At 35.9% G+C, this 21,521-nt stretch overlaps 1 protein-coding gene across 1 annotated transcript in view; it reads right to left on the reverse strand.

Moving 5' to 3' along the window:
• LOC115228205 (E3 ubiquitin-protein ligase TRIM33) overlaps positions 1-21,521 on the reverse strand; it is a 158,304-nt gene that overhangs the window by 22,175 nt on the left and 114,608 nt on the right. The window contains 1 exon segment of the mRNA XM_036498873.1: positions 10,578-10,656. Coding sequence (XP_036354766.1) covers positions 10,578-10,656 — 79 coding nt within the window.

Below are 21,521 nucleotides of genomic sequence, written 5' to 3' on the forward strand. Positions count from 1 at the left end.
TTTCTGTTGTACCTGTATTTTCAAGGGGCCGGCCTTGTCACTCTCTGTGTCACGCTGAATATCCCCGAGAACTACATTAAGGGTACATGTGTCTGTGGAGTGCTCAGCCACTAGCACGTTAATTTCACGAGCAGGCTGTTCCGTTGATTCGGATCAACGGGAACCCTCATCGTCATTACCGACGGAGTGCTCCCATCCATATATATCAGCATCAAAAATAGTCAGGATTGAATGTTTATATAGATATTAATATTGTTGTTATTATTGAAATCAATACAAATAGTCCATAATAACAACAACATTAATATAGGTGGTTGCAGGCCTAAATCAGTGTTATATAGCTATAGAATTAAAATGATATTAATCAAAGGACACATTGAAGTGTCTACCCACTAGAAATAAGAGTTAAAACCCTCATGTGGACCACAAAAAATTACACTGAAAATAACAGATATAAGAGTATATGGTCAAGCAAACCAAAAGATCTCTCACATACCTGTATAGCATAAATCTATATAAAACATGGAACAGGTATATATGTGGACCGGTTTCTGGTTTGACACAAAGTTCTCACCTTCCTCGGTACATCTTAACCCTATGCTATATAGGTATGTGAGAGACCTTTTTCAGTTCGCTTGCCCATATACTGTTCTATCTGTTATTTTCAGCGTAATTTTTGGTGGTCCAAATGAGGGTTTTAACTCTTATTTCTAGCGGGTAGACACTTCAATGTGTCCTTTGATTAATATATATATATATATATATATATAAATCAAAGGATAAATTGAAATATATGTATATAATTTACCAATATGTACAATATATAAATAGTATATATAATTTACCAATTATATACTATTTATTTATTATTTTGTACTTTATTTAATTATTGGTATATACTCTTTACTCTTTTACTCTTTTACTTGTTTCAGTCATTTGACTGCGGCCATGCTGGAGCACCGCCTTTAATCGGCAAATCGACCCGGGACTTATTCTTTGTAAGCCCAGTACTTATTCTATATCGGTCTCTTTTGCCGAACCGCTAAGTGACGGGGACGTAAACACACCAGCATCGGTTGTCAAGCGATTTGGGGGGGACAAACACAGACACACAAACACACATATACATATATACGACGGGCTTCTTTCAGTTTCCGTCTACCAAATCCACTCACCAGGCATTGGTCCCCGGGGCTGTAGCAAGACACTTGCCCAAGATGCCACGCAGTGAGACTGAACCAGAACCATGTGGTTGGTTAGCACGCTACTTACCACCACAGCCACTCCTGCGCCTATGTTTTTTATTGTGTATCTAATTTTTTTCTATATGGTGTAATTTTATTATATCATTATTATTTTCATAGTTGAATTGCTAAATGGTAGTTCTTCTCTAACTTATATACATTTATTATATATTGTGAAATTTGATTTAATATTACTAAATTGAATTTTTCCCTCTAAGTTTGGAATAATATTCCTTATTATTATTATTATTATTATTATTATTATATATATATATATAGGTGCAGGAGTGGCTGTGTGGTAAGTAGCTTGCTAACCAACCACATGGTTCCAGGTTCAGTCCCACTGCGTGGCATCTTGGGCAAGTGTCTTCTGCTATAGCCCCGGGCCGACCAATGCCTTGTGAGTGGATTTGGTAGACGAAACTGAAAGAAGCCTGTTCGTATATATGTATATATTATATCTTGTTGTGTGTGTGTCTGTGTTTGTCCCCCAAGCATTGCTTCACAACCGATGCTGGTTGTTTTACGTCCCCGTCACTTAGCGGTTCGGCATAAGATGATAGAATAAGTACTGGGCTTACAAAGAATAAGTCCCGGGGTCGATTTGCTCGACTAAAGGCGGTGCTCCAGCAGGCCACAGTCAAATGACTGAAACAAGTAAAAGAGTATATATATATATATAAAGAGAGAGAGAGAAAGATAGCTTTGGCCAAAAATCACCAGACAGTAAATGAAAACCATTAATTCCATTTATATTAAACAACTGAATGACTTTAATAAAAGCAGCAAAATATGAAACATGAAAATGGTTCAAATTGAAGTCCGTGAGCAACACATTTTCTCCGTTTGAGTCAATACAGAATCACAGTATTCATGGAATTTTGATTTACTGTCGGGTGACTTTTGGCCAACCCTGTATACATACACACACACGTATGTGTGTGTGTGTGTGTGTGTGCGTACAAGAAAGTAAATACAAAACAAGGTGGAAATAATAGCACTCACACACCAAAGGTAGTGTAAAATACTATCTTATTAAAGGTCAAGATTCTTTCCAGCTTTAATAAAAGTGTGTGTGTGTGTGTGTGTGTGTGTATGGACGGAGTGGAAATACATGGTGTACCACACTTTAGATGTTAAAGTGATAGCAGAGTATTTAAGCTCAAAAAAACAACATGCTGCCCAATCCTGGAATCAAACTTATGATCTCACAACTGTGAGTGTAACACCCTAACCAGTAGCCTATATGACTTCATATACATATGCATTACATATATATGTATGCATACATGTGTATATATATCTTATATATATATATATATATATATCTATGTATGTATGTATACACACATACATAAATAGGTACGTGTTCTATACATATTCATGCAAATATGCAAAGATATATACACATACACTGTTTACATGTCTGAATATATATATATATATATATATATATATATATATATATATATCTATATATATATATATATAATATATACAATATACAATCACATATACATATATACAAAAATACATTATGCATGTATTTACGAAAATGTGTGTGTGTGTGTGTGTGTGCAAATATATTTTTAAGTCTGTATATGACTGTATGTATAATTATACATACATACACATAAACATACACATACGTACAATTGCATACATTATACATACACACACATACATACATGCATACATATGCACCAGGTACGAAAAGGTGTGTTGCATTAATAAGCTGCTACTATTTCGTGGACTCGGTCGTAAGAGGTTACGTTAAAAGCCACTCATTTTCATATGCAACATGGCGATAAAACAGAGCGGGGGGGGGGGGGAAGGAGAAACGGAGAGAGAGAGAGAGAGAGAGAGACGGATGGAGGGATAAACGAGAGAGAGATGAAAAGATGATGTTTTTCAAATTTGATACTTTGATACTTCAGCATGCGCTGTGTGCATCAGCGTATTTCTGCATGACCACGTGTGCGTGTGTGAGTGTGTGTGTGTGTGCGTGCGTGTGTGTAAGGAAGGGAGTTATCACTTGCAAAATATTATGGCATTTGTTAAATTTTAACTCTGCAGCTACTCTTCCATTTTGTACTATTGCAGAGACAGACAGACAGACAGACGGACAGAGATGGAGACAGAGAAACTGCGTCTGGGTGCTTAGGTGTTTGCACATGTGTGCATATGTTAAAGTACACCCATACATACACACACACACACACACACACTTTATTTTCATAAAATTACACATCCACATATTTGTGTATATGTGTTTTTTTTTGTGTGTGTGTGCAAGCACTTGCATAAACATGTACATATAAGCATAAATATACACACATATACATACATACAAATATATAACACACACAAACATATATACATAAATTATATACACACAAACACATGTCAACAAGGGATTATCAGCCATGTTTTGCTAAACAGCAGCTAAATCTCCCTCAAATCACATTGTACTGTCGTGGAGGAGAATAATAAATTAAATAATTAGGATTGAGAATACACCACCTGAATACAAATGGGAGAGTCACGGATGGAATGCCTTTTGAGGCTAAATTCATGTTAAACACCAATTCCAACAATCATACAAAATTTGAATCGTTTGGATTTTTTTTTTGTTTCGTTTTTGTAATTAATGCAGTATTCAGAAAAAGTGATGATTATGTGATGTTCATGCATTTCTCAACACAATTTGGCAACATGAATGAAGAGAGATAACTAAAACGACACGACAAAATATCTAAGGCAATTAGAGATTTTAAATCAATGCCATCCCCATATAGGTCATACTGTTAACAATAATAATAATAATAATGATAATAATAATAATAATAATAATGATGATAATGATGATGATGATGATAATAATAATAATTTATTTCTTTATTGCCCACAAGGGACAAACAAGGACAGACAAAGGGATTAAGTTGATAACATCAACCTCAGTGCATAACTGGTATCGACCCCAAAAGGATGAAAGGCAAAGTCAATCTTGGCGGAATTTGGACAATAATGGTTTCAAAATTTGGTACAAGGCTAGCAAGTTGGGGAGGGGCTTAAGTGGATTAAATTGATCCCAGTGTTCAACTGGTGCCATATTCTGTCAAGGCCGAAAGGATGAAAGGCAAAGACGATGTTGGCGGAATTTGAACAGAATGTGAAGACAAACGAAATGCTACTAAACATCTTGTCCCAGCGTGCTGATAATAATAATAATAATTTCTAATTTTGGCACAAGGCCATCAAGTTCAGGGGAGAGGTGTAAGTCAATATCATCAACCCCAGTGCTCAACTGGTACTTATTTTATCAGCCCCGAAAGGATGAAAGGCCGAGTTCGGACCTTGGTGCAGTTTGAACTCAGAACGTAAAGACAGACCAAATGCCACGAAACATTTTACCCAGTGTGGTAACAATTCTGCCAGCTTGCCGCCTTCATAACAACAACAACAACAATACTTATCCTTTCTACCATAAGCACAAGGGCTGGAATTTAAAGAGAAGGGATTTGACAATTACATCAACCCCAGTGTGTAACTGGTACTGAAAAAAATGACAGGCGAAATGGACCTTGGCAGTATTTGAACTTAGAATGTAGAGCAGGAGAAAAAGCCAGTGGGCATTTAGTCTGCTGCACTAACAATTCTGCCAGCTCACCATTTTAATGACAATATCTTTATATATAAAACTGTAGTTGTGTGAGTGTCTGTCCCCTTCGATTTAGATTCCTAACTACTCCCACATTTTGCGGTGCAGTTTAACCAAAACCGGGTATCTTATAGTCGTGATTCATATCGAGCCCTTCTGGGTATTAGCGCGTGTCTACGATGAGTCTACGATTTAAAAAATAATTTACCATCATTTTTTTCCATTTTCATGCATATTTTTTTAAAGGGAAGTAACTCTCTAAAAATGTCTACGATGAGTCAACGATTTTTTAAAAAATTTACCATCATATTTTTTCCATTTTTAATGCATTTTTTTGCTATTTTTTGGCTATAACTCTAAAAATGCCGTATAGTTATTTCCCTTACAAACCCGAGCAACGCCGGGCGATACTGCTAGTTAATTATAATCCTTTCTTATTTTCACACAAGGCCAGCAATTTTAAGGGGTGAAATTAGTCGATTATATCAGCCTCAGTGCTCTGAGCTGGCAGAATCATTAGCAAGTCAAACAAAATACTAAGTAGCATTTCTTCCAGCATTTTAAGTTAAAATTACACTAAGGTGACTTTGCTTTCGTCCTTTTGGTGTCAAACAAATAAATACCTATTTTTTTACTACCCACAAGGGGCTAAACACAGAGAGGACAAACGAGGACAGACAAACGGATTGAGTCGATTATATCGACCCCAGTGCGTAACTGGTACTTATTTAATCGACCCCTGAAAGGATGAAAGGCAAAGTCGACCTCGGCGGAATTTGAACTCAGAACATAGTGGCAGACGAAATACCTATTTCTTTACTACCCACAAGGGGCTAAACACAGAGAGGACAAACAAGGACAGACAAACAGATTGAGTCGATTATATCGACCCCAGTGCGTAACTGGTACTTATTTAATCGACCAATCGAAAGGATGAAAGGCAAAGTTGACCTCAGCGGAATTTGAACGTAACGGCAGACAAAATACCACTAAGCATTTCGCCCGGCATGCTAACAACTGCCAGCTCGCCACCGAACACTGGGGTCAATGTAATTAACTTTCATCCTTCCCTATTAATGCTAGCCTTGTGCCATAATCTGATACCAATAAGAATAACCCATTAAGTTTGGAGGAGGGGGTTAAGTCGATTACATCAACCCCAGTACTCAATTGGTAGCTTATTTGAACTCAGAACGTAAGGACTGACAAAATACTGCTAAACATGTCACACAACATGCTAATGATTCTGCCAGCTTGCTACCTTCACCTTCATAATAATAGTAATTATTTCTTTATTGCACACAGGGGGCTAAACATAGAGGGGACAAACAAGGACAGACAAACGGATTAAGTCGATTATATCGACCCAAGTGCATAACTGTTACTTATTTAATCGACCTCGAAAGGCTGAAAGGCAAAGTTGACCTCAGCGGAATTTGAACTCAGAACGTAACGGCAGACGAAATACCGCTAGGCATGTCGCCTTTCATAATAATAATCCTTTCTACTATAGGCACAAGGCCTGAAATTTTGGAGGAAGTGGGGCCAGTTGATTAGATCAACCCCAGTCGCACTTGGTACTTAATTTATCAGCAGAATTTGGACCCTGAATGTTGCAAAGGGCAAAATATGGCTAAGCATTTTGTCTAGCATGCTAACGATTCAATCAATTTTCCACCTTCATAATAATAATAATAATAATAATAATAACAATAATAATGATAATCCTTTCTACTACAGGCACAAGGGCTGAAATTTTGGGGTGGGACTAGTTGATTTCATCGACCCCAGTGTTTCACTGGTACTTAATTTATCGACCCCAAAAGGATGAAAGGCAAAGTTGACCTTGGTGGAATTTGAACTGAGAATGCAGTGACAGGCAAAACACTGCTAAGCATTTCATCCAGCTTGTTAATGATTGTACCAGCTCGTCACCTTAATAATAATAATAATAATTCTTTCTACTCAGGGTACAAGGACTGAAATTAGGTGGGGAAGGGACTAGTCAATTACATCAACCCTGGAAGGATAATGAGCATAGCCAACCTTGGCAGAATTTTGAAGAGAAGAAGAAGAAAGGGAGGAGGAAGCAGAAGAAGAAGAAGAAAAAGAAAAGGGGAGGGGGCAGAAGAAGAAAAAGAAGAAGGGGGGTGGATGAGGAGGAGGAAGAGGCAGAAAAAGAAGGGAGGAGGAGGGGGAAGAGGCAGAAAAAGAAGGGAGGAGGGGGAAGAGGAAGGGGAGGGGGAGGGGGAGGTGGATGAGGAGGAAGAGGCAGAAGGAGAAGGGAGGAGGAGGAAGAGGAGGTGGTGGATGAGGAGGAGGAGGCAGAAGAAAAAGAAAGGGAGGAGGAGGAAGAGGTGGTGGATGTGGATGAGGAAGAGGAGGAGGAGGCAGAAGAGGAAGGAGAAGGAGAAGGAGAAGAAGAAGAAGAAGAAGAAGAAGAAAGGGAGGAGGAGGAAGAGGTGGTAGTGGTGGATGAGGAGGAGGAGGCAGAAGAAGAAGAAGAAAAAGTTTGTTACAAGGACATCATTCTTAGTAGGGAGGGTATTAGTCAATCACCACCCACCTCAGCCCACCTTGATTGGTAGTACTTTATTTTATCAGCTTGAAATGACGAAGAAGAGTAAAAAAACTAAACTCAATTCTGCAGAATTTAAAATCAGAATATAAAAGACCTCACAGCTAAATACTGCCATGGCAATTTTGTCCAATGCTCTAAGGATTCTTACAAACCAATGCCTTCAAATATTTCTGGTATGGGAAACAAGGCCCGAAATATAAGGAGGGCTACAACCAATAATACTATTAACCCCAGTGCTTGTCTAGTACCTTATCTTATTAACCCCGAAAGGATGAGCAGCAATATTTACATCAGTATGGTTTGAACTCGGAACATCAAATTACCAGAGAAAAATATGTTTGAGGCATTTTTCCAATGTTCTGCAATTCTAGTGTTCTTTCAAATTTCGGCCGGCACTGGGCCAGCAGTTTTTAGGGGTGAAGGAAGCCAATTACATTGACCCCCAGTTTTTAACTGGTCCCTATTTTACCAACCCCGAAAGGATGAAAGGCAAAGATGACAAGCGCAGAATCTGAACTTAAGAGAGCATAAAGATGGACAAAATGCCGCCAAGCATTTTGCCCAGCATGCTAGTGGAATAACAATAACAACAACAACAACAACAATAATAATAATAATAATAATAATAATAATGGATTTACATCATTATTTTCATTATCAATAAAGCATAAGTTCCAATACATACACACACACATAATTTTCTCAGCCTGAAATGATCACACACACACACACACACACACACATATACATATATGTGGAGACAGGTAGTAAAAAAAAAAATTATACATAAATATGCAAATTAATACAAAGGGCCTTGTCTACATATATTGTGGTATTACTTGTAAGCAGGGATGATAAACCTATCACCTACCTGTCAAACACACACACACATATATATATTTATATATTAGAAATACAAGGTAACTGAAACGACAGAGTTTCACAGCCAATGGATCATCAGACACCGCCTGACAAGCGACTACTGGTGAAACTTCGAAGTCCCAATCAACCTGAGTTTCTTCTTGTCTTAGGAAGAATATTTAGGCTTTACTCCTGCATTGCATCATTTATCAAATGCGTTATACATTGTGTGTATATATGTATGTATATATGTATGTATATATATGTATATGTGTGTATATATATATATATATATATATATATATTTTTTTTTTTAGTTTCAGCTCAGAGCTGCGGCCATGCTGATGCACCACCGTTTATATGTATATATATATATATATATATATATATATATATATGCGCGTATGTATATGTCTGTTTAATGTTGGCTGTCAAGAAAAGCAAGTACTCAGCACCTTAACAAAGACTAATAATATAATTTATTTTGACTAAGTCGATCATTTGCCACTCTGAGATTCACCTGTAATGCACAGGTCTTCAGCCAAGTTAGGAGTCACAAAAGACCAAACTAAAATATATCATATATACATACATATATATATATATATATATATATATATATATATTGGCCTGGTCGCTTAGCCAGCGAGGTGTCATCATTTGAAGGCTAAAACAAAGCAAAGCGCATTGTGACCAGCGATGTATAGCAGCATCTGATAGCCTGGTCGGTCACAGTGATCACGGTGATATAGATGTGTGTGTGTGTGTGTGTGTGTGTGTGTGTGGTGTGTGTGTGTGTGTGTGTATTATATACACACACACATAACACATATATATAGGCAAACATGTACACGTGTACATGGATGTGTATTATATATACACACGTACAATGACAATATGCATATAAACAGATACGCACTTTGGTGCATACACACACACACACACATATACACGCACATCCATATGCACGCTTAAACCTTCTTGGGAAGAATAGGTAAGTTACCAGTTGAATCATCCATCCATCCATCCATTCATCCACCTACCTCCCCCCCGCCCCCACATCCACTCTTCATGGAAGGAACAGTCAGTCTGCCAACCAGGCAGACAGACGGACGGACAGGCAGGCAGGCAGTAAGTCAGACAGACAGGCAGGCAGTAAGTCAGACAGACAGGCACGCAGACTGACAGACGGACAGACCGACGGACCGACAGTGAGTGAGTGAGTGGAAAGCTGGCCTACTCTCACTACACCTCGCCACCTTCCATTCATTCTATCTATACAACTAAAGAAAGAGTGAAAAACCAATTAAAAGGCCACCACCAGACTATTTATACGCTGCCTTTGTTAAGACGAATCCAGTTGCAGTGGGTGGTTTTGTAGGCAGCATCACACAGGGACAGACTCTTGTTATCTACACTGCAAGCCTACATCGATATAATAGGTATATCCAATACATACTTATAGATACACAAACCAATACATACGAATATTTATATATATGTACATATATATATATATATATATATATTTATAACACACACACACACACATACATACATATAAACTTACATGCACACATACATACAAGCATATATATATGTACAAATCTATCTGTGTAAGCGCGTGTTCGTACATAGAAAAATTACAAGAAAATATGGTTACACACCTCTACATATATACATTCACAATACTTACATATATTTCTACACACACATACATAGAAATACACACACACACACACATATCCATCCATATATATATATTATGTAGAAACACACACGTACATACCTACACACACGAGGAAATAGAAGTGCACATATGCGAGGATGCAGAATGCAATCAATACACCTTCCAAGTAGCATGTTTTTCCTCGCAACACTCCGATGTGTTAATATTATAAGCTTAGGCAAACGATGGATAGTGTTATAGGAGAACCCTCTCTTTCACTCTTTTCCTCTCTCGTTCGCAACAACAAACACATACCAACATACATATGTGTAAATATATGTATAAATATATATAGATAGATATGTATATATATTTATATATAGGCTCATAGATATGTATGTACACATGAAAATAGCAAAAATAATAACGGTAAAAATAATTAAGGAATAGTAATAATAACATTGATGATAGTAACAATGATGGTGATGATGATAGTAGCAATGAAGACGACGATAATGTATTGTGAGTGACACAGAAGAATGAACCTGAAAGCCAGCTTACCAGAGTTGGTCCCCCATTACAACAGGAACTGCTTGTCTTCTCTCGCTTCACTTTTAATAGTTGGATACTGGATTTTGAGCTGGAAATTCGAAGAAAAAGCGTATACATTATATAACGGCAGAGCTCCTCCGCGAATCGCTACAAATCATTCCTGCTCGAAAAAACAAACAAAAACAAAAGCCATGCAAAGCAAACAAGCAGACAAAACAAACAAGCAAATCAATCAAAGAATTCCAACTACAAAAGTTTAACCAATTTTACAGGGGGTATATTACCAGAATAGTATATATAATCAAATGATTTTTAAAGCAGCTTCTTCTCCATTGTAGTCTTCTCTTTTCCCTCTCTCTCCCTCTCTCTCTCTCTCGCTCACTCTCTCTCTCTCTATCTATTTATTTCCCAGTGAGTCTCTCTCTCTCTCTCTCTCTCATTCTTTCAATGATTTCGTTTCTCTCATTCTCTTTCTTTCTTTCTCTCACTCTCTCTCACTCTCTTTCTCCCTCATTCAACAACATACATATACACACCACACAAACACAAACACTGCAAACACATAGACAGACAAGACGGAAATCAAACAGATTCAAAATATTAAACAAAATTCAAGCGGCAAAAGAGAGAGGAAGAGAGGGAGAGAGAGAAAGAAGGAGAGAGAGAAGGAAAGAGAAAGAGAGAGAAAGCTGTTTTAATTGTCAAACAATTAAAGGCATTTCAAAAAAATTTGAAACAAAATTTTAGATTTTGATTTTTATTTCCTTTTCATATTATTATTTTGATGATAATAATAATAATTTTATATATATATATATATATATATATATATATATATATATATACAAACACACATTATAATAATTATTATTATTATTATTATTATTATTATTATTATTATGGTTATTATTTCTGCTATAAAAGCACAAGACCTGGAATTTTGAGGGGAAGAAGCTGGTCAATTGCATTGACTTCACTGACCAACTGGTACTTTATTTCACCAGCCCCGAGAGGAATAAAAAGCAAAAATGGACCTTGGCAGAATTTTTAACTCAGAATGTAAGGACGGACGAAATTCCGTCCAAGCATTTTTCCAGAGTACTAGCAATTCGGCCAGCCTCGCTGACCCAATAATAATAATAATAATAATAATATAATAATAATAATAATAATAACAATAATAATAATAACGATAATAATAATAATAATAATAATAATATAATAACAATGATAATAATAATAATAATAATAATAATAATAATAATAATAAAAAAAATAATAATCATAATCATAATAAAAATAATAATCAGAATAATAATATATCAAAATAATGATTTGTAACATTTTAAATAACGAAATTGATATTAACAATGATATAAAAAAAATAATGGTCGCTAATAATAACAAAATTACAATATATAAATTAGCAGTGTGTGTGTGTGTGTGTGTTTGGGTATACACACACAATTATATACATACATATATGAACATACGCACGTTCCAATATATATATATGTATATATATGTTGTGTACATACACACACTATCCGTCACACCTGCATATAGATTTTAAAATACATATATATATATATATTTATTATAGATACACACAGGTATATTTTCAAGAGGCAGGTATAATGAGAAAGAAAGAAAATGAACAGAAAGTGTATAATTGTTATTCTTCAGGCAGCTGAGAAGGAAGAAAGTGGCAGTGTGCTTGACGTTTCGAGTGAAAGTCCTTCTTCAGAAAAATAGACAACAGGAAAATTGTTAAAAGGAGGGAGAAATCAAGACTAATGGAAAATTACTATTACACATTATATATGTGTGAGTGTGTATATATATATATATACATATATATAATAATGGGTTAATAGACACACTCATACACATAATACAGACACAATGCACATACATACATATGAGCACATGTATGTGTGTGGGAGGGTTAGGCATGTTTCTAGCCTTGCCATGAATGTATGTGCTCTATGTGTGTATGCATGCGTGTTTATGTACACACACATACATTTATGTAAACAATCACACACATACACACACACAGAGTTGTTGCTCCTTTTAATTAAATTCAACATGAATAAATTATAGCCACCATCAAACACCATTCTGTTAACCCACCCCAAAAAAAATTGAAGAACAAAGTGGCAGAGATCCTCTCCTTCAAATATATATCCATGGAAATTTAATTAAAAGTAAATTTTGCTATATATATATATATATATATATATATATATATATATATATTCTTTTAATTAAATTTCAATATTTCATTTATTTAATCCTAATTAGAAGTACATATATATATATTATATATATATATATATATATATATATATATAGTTTATATATAACCATCACAAAATAAAAACAGGTCAATAAAATAAATTGAAATAATAATAGTGATGACGATGATGACGACAAAGACGAGCTGCAGTGTTTTGGTAAATAAATACAGGAATGAGAGAGAGAGAGAGAGAGAGAGAGAGAGAGAGAAAGAGCGGGAACAATGTGCACTCGCTCAAAGCAGATTGTGAGCGTACGTGTATACATATACACACACATATACATATATATATATTTATAAGTGTAGCCAGCTAGAAAGCCTACTATAAAGGTTTTCGTTTACTGATTTGCTTTTAATTTAATAATGAAATAAAAAACGGTTAACGAAATGTTTTTGCCTTCGTTTTTATTTTTCCATACAGAAACAAAATAAGAAACAAGGAAATATTCCGTTCACCATACACACATACATACATACATACATACATACATACAAAAACACAACCAACATCAACAACAATGATGATAATGATGATGGCAATAATAATATTAATAATAATAATAATTATAATAATAATAATAATAATAATAATAATGATGATGATGATGATGATGATGATAATAATAATAATAATTAATAATAATAATAATGATAATAATAATGACAACATATTGGGGAAACAAAGGAAAGAAGTAAAGAAAGGAGGAAGAACTAGGAAAGAGATAGTAGGAACTGCCACAGAACCAGAAAATGTTTGTTTTTATTTTTGGTGGGGGTGGGTTATATATATATATTTTTCGGAAGTATTCGATTCCCTCTTCTAAAAATCTACTGAACCTCATATATATATTCGAAAGTCAATTACTATTAGTATTATTGGTAGTGGTATTTCTCACGAAAACCGACGACCACCGCCACCGTTACCATCATTGCCAAACATAACAAACAACGATAGGTGAAGCATATTGCAGCTACATATACATAGATTCTCTGCCAGAACAACAGGTAGGTATATATAAGAGAAGCGGGGGATGGAGACAAAATTAATGATGAACAGAAGACAGAACAGGCCTCATATACACATATATATATCTATCTATATATGTGTATATATATATTAGCTGATTTTTGGGTAGCCATATTGCTGGTGAACAATGGTAGCAGAATTTCTCGGCTCTGTCCGCTTCCTCCTTCTCCCTCTCATTGATTTTTATTTCACCGATTCCATCAGCAGTTCAAGCAACATTGAACAGTCGGCTGGTTCATTCTAATGTGGAAAAATTCCTGCAGCAAATACAACCACTACATGCGTGTTTTCTGCCACACAACACAGCAGCACCAATTCCCGAACTCTGGTGTTTCATTCTTCAATATTATTGTCAATATCATTATTATTATCATTCGCATTATTATTATTATTGTTACATGAGCCAATGTAACATGATAATTTACTAACATAGGTACAAGCAAAATCACAATAATAATAATAAAAATAAATGGTAATAATATAATAATGATATTATAACAATAATAATAATATTATAATAATATAATAATAATATTATAACAATAATAATAATATTATAATAATAATATAATAATAATATTATAATAATATAATAATAATATATTATAATAATATAATAATATAATAATAATAATATAATAATAATATTATAATAATGATAATAATAATAATAATAATATTATTATAATAATGATAATAATAATAATAATATCATCAATGAAGACATGAAAATAAAGAAATCATTATATCAAGGTTTCAAATTTTTGCACAAGGCCAGCAATTATGCAGGGGTAGTCAAATGCTCAACTGTTACTTATTTTATCAACCCCCGTCCAAAGGATGAAAGGCAAAGTCAACCCCAGGGGAATTTGAACCCAAAGACAAGCAATGTGCCACTAAGCAATTTGTCTAGTGTGCTAACGAGTCTGCCAGCTTGCAGCCTTAAAATTATTGCTAATATTAACATCATTATCCACATATTATTATTATTATTGTTGTTGCAGTTGTTAACAAGTTATTTATCTATTAATTTATTCATTTATTCAATTAATCAGAGATTTCGCTCACTACTTGGGGTCCAATCTGTGTTATGATAAACATAAAAACTCCACCATGCACTGAATATTACCTTCCTCTTTCGTTTACTAAATTGTAACATTTAGGCGTGCATATGTAATCCCTGCCTCAAATTTGTCTGGATGTATAATTACACAGATCTACAGAATACATTAAATCCATTCTACATGTTTGATATTTCTATATTGTAAAAATATATTGTAAGGATAAAAAAAAAATGAACTGTAAATTGATGTACACTTATAGTGCTCTTTAACTATTATTATTATTATTATTATTATTATTATTATTGAGTGAGAGAGCAGTGCATGCCATCAAAGTGACACTGGAGTAAAATATACCCGTCTGATAAGAGTACACTAGACACATGCATCACAACCATATGTGCGCGACGTGGTGATTTCATATCAAGATAAACAGCACATGACCTTGCAGGTGGGGCTCAGTTAGAATTTTCTTCTGGTCGAGTAACCCATTCTGCTCAAAAGGTCCCTGAATAAGGGTTGTTTAAGGATGTTGAAAGAACCACCCATGCTTCCAGAGGTGAATTATTCAAACCCCAAAGAATCCCTCTCAACACAAGGCTATGATGCTCCCCCACTACTTCTGCTCGTGATCAGAGATGCACATATCACCAGCCACTATGAGACATGCTCAACTGGTTATGGTCAAGCAACTGACAAGCAGAATATTTGCTGTAGCCCATCTTTTATACCAAAACTATTATTATCATTCAGTAGTTTTATTTTTATAGCGTGCTTTCACTTCACTACCGAGCGCAGCTCTGTGTGCCTTAGGTATGTGCTGTGATTTGTTGTGATGCTCTGATGGTTATTGTATGGAAAGTGTTCTGCATAGGATGTGTGCAGTGCCTAGTAGTGCAATTTTCTGTATGTTATATGTGTTTGTAAGTCCTGGTGTTTTTGTTATGTATTTGTCTGAATATTTTTTTATCATGCCTAATGCACCTACTATGATAGGAATTGTTTCTGTTTTTAGATTCCACATTCTGGTTACCTCTATTTCCAGGTCTTTGTATTTTGAAAGTTTCTCCATTTCTTTTAGAGACACGTTGCCATCTGCCGGTATTGATACATCAATTAGAAAGCATTTTTTTTTTTTCTTCATGATCACTGACAACTATATCTGGTCTGTTGGCCTTAATTTCTCTATCTGTGTGTATCGGCATATCCCAGAGTATGGTTGCTTTCTCGTTTTCTGTGACTTTTTCTGGTGTGTGCCTATACCATCTTTTTTTTGTTTATTATCATTATTATTATTATTATTATTATTATTATATGGGCAGTGAGCTGGCAGAATCATTTGCATCTGTTATTTCCCCTGTCGTTACATGCAAGTTCAAATTCAGCCAAGGTCAACTCTGCCTTTCAACCTTTTGGGTCGGGGGGGGGGGGGGGGGGGGGGGGGGTGTCAACAAAATAAGTACCAGTCCTGCAATGCTTGACTGCATTTCACCCGTCCTTGCGTTCCGAGTTCAAATTCTGCTGAGGTTGACTTTGCCGTTCATCCTTTCAGGGCCGATAAATTAAGTACCAGTGAAACACTGGGGTCAATGCGATAGACTAGAATTCTTCCTACTAAAGGTTTTATGCCTTTAGTAGAAAGAATTATTATTTTTTTTATTATGGTGGTGGATTGACAAAGTCATTAGAATACTGGAAGAAAATGCTTCGCAGTCTTTCTTCTGCCTACTAATATTCTAAGTTAAAATCATTCCGAGGGCGACATTGCCTTTCATGTTACTGGAGTTGATAAAATGAAGTACCAATCAAATTCCCAGGGGGTTAATGGTATTGACTTATTCCAAGGTGGCAAGTTTGCAGAACCGTAAACATGCCAGGCAAAATGCTCAGCGGTATTTTGTCTGCCGTTACGTTCTGAGTTCAAATTCCACCGAGGTCGACTTGCCTTTCATCTTTTCGGGGTCGATAAATTAAGTACCAGTTATGCACTGGGGTCGATATAATCAACTTAATCCGTCTGTCTGTCCTTGTTTGTCACCTGTGTGTTTAGCCCCTTGTGGGTAGTAAAGAAATAGGCATTGACTTATTCCTGCCCTCAAATAGCAAGCCTTTTTACTTATGCAACAAGCAATTCAAAATATCACCCAGATTGAATTCGCCTTTCATCCTTGACAAGCTCAGTACCAGTTGAGCACTGGGGTTGATGTAATCAACTTACCCTTCCCCTTAAATTGCTGGCCTTGAGCCAAAATTTGAAATCATCATTATTGTTATTATTATTATTATAGGCGGCAAGCTGGCAGAATTGTTAACATGCCAGGCAAAATGCTTAACAGCATTTCATCTATCTTTATATTCCCAGTTCAAATTCCACTGAGGTCCGATTTTGCCTTTCATCCTTTTGGGGATTGATAAGAAAAAAAGTACCAGTTATGCACAGGGGTCCATATTATCGACTTAACCCTTCTCCCAACTTGCTGGCCTTGTGCCAAAATTTGAGACCAATTTTTATTATTATTATTATTATTAAGGCGGTGAGCTGGCAGAATCATTAGCACGCCAGGTGAAACGCCTATCGGTATTTCATCTTCCGCTGCATTCTGAGTTCAAATTCCACCAAGGTCAACTTTGCCTTTCATTCTTTCGAGGTTAGTAAATTAAGTACCAGTGAAACACTGAGGTCTATGTAATCGACTAGTCTCCTCCGCAAAAATTTCAAAGCCTTGTGCCTTCTGTAAAAAGGAATATTATTATTATTATTATATTGTGGTGAACTGGCAGAATCGTTGGGATGCCAGGCAAAACGCTTAGCGGCATTTCTTAATTCAAATTCCGCCGAGGTCGATTTTACCTTTCACCCTTTCGAGGTCGATAAATTAAGTACCAGTGATACACTGAAGTCAATGTAATCAACTAGTCCCCTCACCTCAAATTTATATTCTGAATTCAAATTCCAAGGTCAACTTTGCTTTTCATCCCTTCGGGGTCTCAATGCAATAGGTACCAGTTGAGCCCTAGGGTGGGTGAAATCGACAAGACCCCCACCCCACAAATTCCAAGCCTTGTGCCTTTTGTAGAAAGGATTATTATTATTATTATTATTATTAATTTTAGATGTAAGTATTACTTTGAGGTAACAAATCGCTATGCATCAATTCAATCCCTATTCATTCCTAAATTACCCGAAATTACGCAGGAGAAAAAAATTCGCGTTAGAACGACTCGAGTATTCTAAAGGATGTCAAATAAAACAGTAAGACGAGACGCTCAAGGTAGAAAATAGAAATACAGAAATTATGGAAAACGAGGGAGGTAACTGATTGAGAATATATGCAGAGTTATATACCTTGATAAATATTGACTGCAGTTGGAAAGCTTATTGATCTACTCACATGATCAGAACCAAATTAGGCACACCATACCACAAATACTCAATGCTGTTTTCAAATTGCTTATAATAGTTAAGTAGTTCTTAACTTATTTTAACTACTTATGTATGTCTGGGACTAGCTCTATGTGGTTAATCGACCTGCTAGAAATAACAGCAAAGTTCGACCTCAAACCACATTCTACTGACTGCAAAATAGACACAGAGAATTATAGCATAATTACTTCCATCAGCAATAAATGTCTACGTTTCCATGGTGTATTTTTTTTATATAGTTGGATACCCTTCCTGTTACCAACCTTCACCTGTTTCTAAACAGGGATAACACTTCTCTCATGCCCAGGCAGGTTTTTTTAATGAAAGGCTGGAAACAAACAAGTGGGGTAAAAATGAAACTTTGGTGGGTACTGAGGACTCATTAGGCATAAGTAAAAATATATTATAAAAAAGTGCATCCCTTGTTATGACAGAAATTGTTCTGGGATGAGGAGGCAGGCAAAATGCTGCTGCTGCCTTTGCAACAACCTACCTTTGCAAACAAAGGCTTTCCACTCTAATGAACATAAAAACAAAGCAGAGGAATCGATTGGATCCCAAAGACTGTATCCAAATTACTCAGGTATCAAAATGCCCAAATTTTAATATAATTGTATCAAAAACGAAACATTATTTCTCCAAAACCCAAAGTGGAAAAAGTTTCCAGAAAAATCCTTTCATTTCATAATAAGGATATTAATTTATTTTATCACATTTAATACATTTTATATTTATAATAGTATTCTCCAAATATTGTTCCAATTTTAGTATATGCATGGCTTTGTGGTTAGGGTGTCAGCATCATGATCGTAAGATTCTGGTTTTGATTCCTGGACCGGGCGATGTGTTGCGTTCTTGAGCAAAACACTTCATTTCACGTTGCTCCAGTCCACTCAGCTGGCAAAAATGAGTAACGCTGCGATGGACTGGCGTCCCGTCCAGCAGGGGAACGCATATGCCATTGAAAGCGGGAAACTGGGCCCATGAGCCTGGCTTGGCTTTAAAAGGGTGCATTTATTTATTATTATTATTCTCCATATAAATAAATTCAATAAATCTTTGGAATCCAAAGAATCTATGATTTTCTTCCTTTCAAATCAAGGGGGTAATGTCAGCGTAAATAAATTTTTGGGGTAATTGGCTAAAAAAAAGGTCCTTGACCTCTGGTACATATGAAGGTCAAGGACATGACAGTGCTAGTAACAGTATGGATCAAAGTCACAACAGTGTTAATCACAGAATAAACCTCAGTCAAAAGACACACAGTACCATGCTAGTAACAGAACAGACCTGCCATGGGCAGCCTGAGGCCTGCAGGATGTTCGGCATGGCATGACTAATGAAAAAATTACTATCAACTGTCTTTAGTAGCGCAGCCCACCTAATGGCGAGCTACATCCCACGCAGCCCACTTCTCGAAAAACAGATTGCCTGTTCCTGGTTTAACACTTAGATCAAATAAACAACACTAGTGTCAGATTATTTCATTCAAAGTATTTTGAAACCATACCCAAAAAACTTCTTTCTTTGTTTCACAAACAGGCTGAGCAGCTCTTTTATTGTACCCAACATTGATGGCAAGTTGAGTTAGTAATGATTGTAAGCAGGGCGTAGCTAAATATCCTGTATACGTTACACAGCTGGAGCCTGTACTGCCAGCCAGAAGGCATAATATATACAACCTGCAACATTATGCTTAAATTAAATTAGATCATAGGATAAACACCATTGTTGCTCTCTCGCTGTCTGTGTGTGTGTGTGTGTGTGTGTTCTATAATATTAGCTACATCTGTATAAAAGGCGGCAAACTGGCAGAAACGTTAGCATGCCAGGCGAGATGCTTAGCATATTTCCTCGACCGTCACGCTCTGAGTTCAAATTCCGCCGAGGTCAACTTTGCCTTTCATCATTTCGGGGGTCGATAAAATAAGTACCAGTTGCGCACTGGGGTCAATGTAATCGGATCAATTCCTTTGTCTGTCCTTGTTTTTCCCCTCTATGTTTAGCCCCTTGTGGGCAATAAAGAATAAAATATTAGCAGCATTTGTAACAGAAGTGCTCAGCAACTGCTGTCAGAGAGATTCAGACCAGTCCAGTATATACAAACTGGTTTGTGAGATATTTAGCTTCTCTAAAACACACACACACACACACACACACACACACATACATCCACCTTGGCCCACTTTATCCAAACAGTCAGTAAAGGCTGTGAAGGTTCCACAGGTAGAGGTAAGGCTGTGGGTTTAAGCAGCTCACTTTGAAACCGTGTAGTTTCAAGTTTAGTCCTAAAGAGCTGCAACTGCAAGTGTCTTCTACTATGACCTCAAGCTGACCAACACCTTGTGAGTGAATTTGGTAGAGAGAAATTGCGTGAACCCTGCATGAGTGCGTACGTGTTTTCCACCCTCCCACCATGTCGACAACTGGTGTTGGTTTATCTGTTTACGTCTCAGTAACTTAGTAGTCCAGCAAAAGAGCCCGACAGAATAAGTGCTAGGTTTAAAAATACGCACCGAGGTCGATTTGTTTGACTAAATACGTTATGGTGGTGCCCCAGCATGGCCGCAGTCCAATGAGAGAAAAACTGTGCAGTAGACTGCCACAGACGTGTGTAATTTGTATCTGATCTACGCACAAGATATCGATAAATCGATATCTAATGACCAAAGAAATAAGGACAAAATCAGTAAAATAAATTTTAACTAAAACATGTCTTAAAAATGTAGTAATTTATTCCAGAATGAAATATATCACATACTATTTATCGAAACAATGTTTTTAAACAGTTCCTGCTTAATTGTATTTCATAATTATTTATCAACAAATAAACAATTATTAAAATTAATCATTTTAATTAATACTGTATTCCTTCCGTTTTTATCTTCTCTAAAATATTCTCCAGTGAACGTTACGCGGCTGTCGTTTGTTCAAGGGAAGCAACTCATGTTAAATCTAACGAGTAGTGTCCCGTAGACCATAAAGATTATATTTCTCATCGTTGAGATATAAAATACTCGTATATATATATTTAGATTTAGATTTAGAACAGACCGTGAAACAAAACTTGAAATTTTGTTTTGACACATGAATGAGTCAACAGGATTACATATCAGTACCAAGTACACCACCGATTTTC

Source organism: Octopus sinensis, unplaced genomic scaffold (assembly GCF_006345805.1).
Source record: "Octopus sinensis unplaced genomic scaffold, ASM634580v1 Contig09956, whole genome shotgun sequence".
NCBI classification, from domain to species: domain Eukaryota; kingdom Metazoa; phylum Mollusca; class Cephalopoda; order Octopoda; family Octopodidae; genus Octopus; species Octopus sinensis.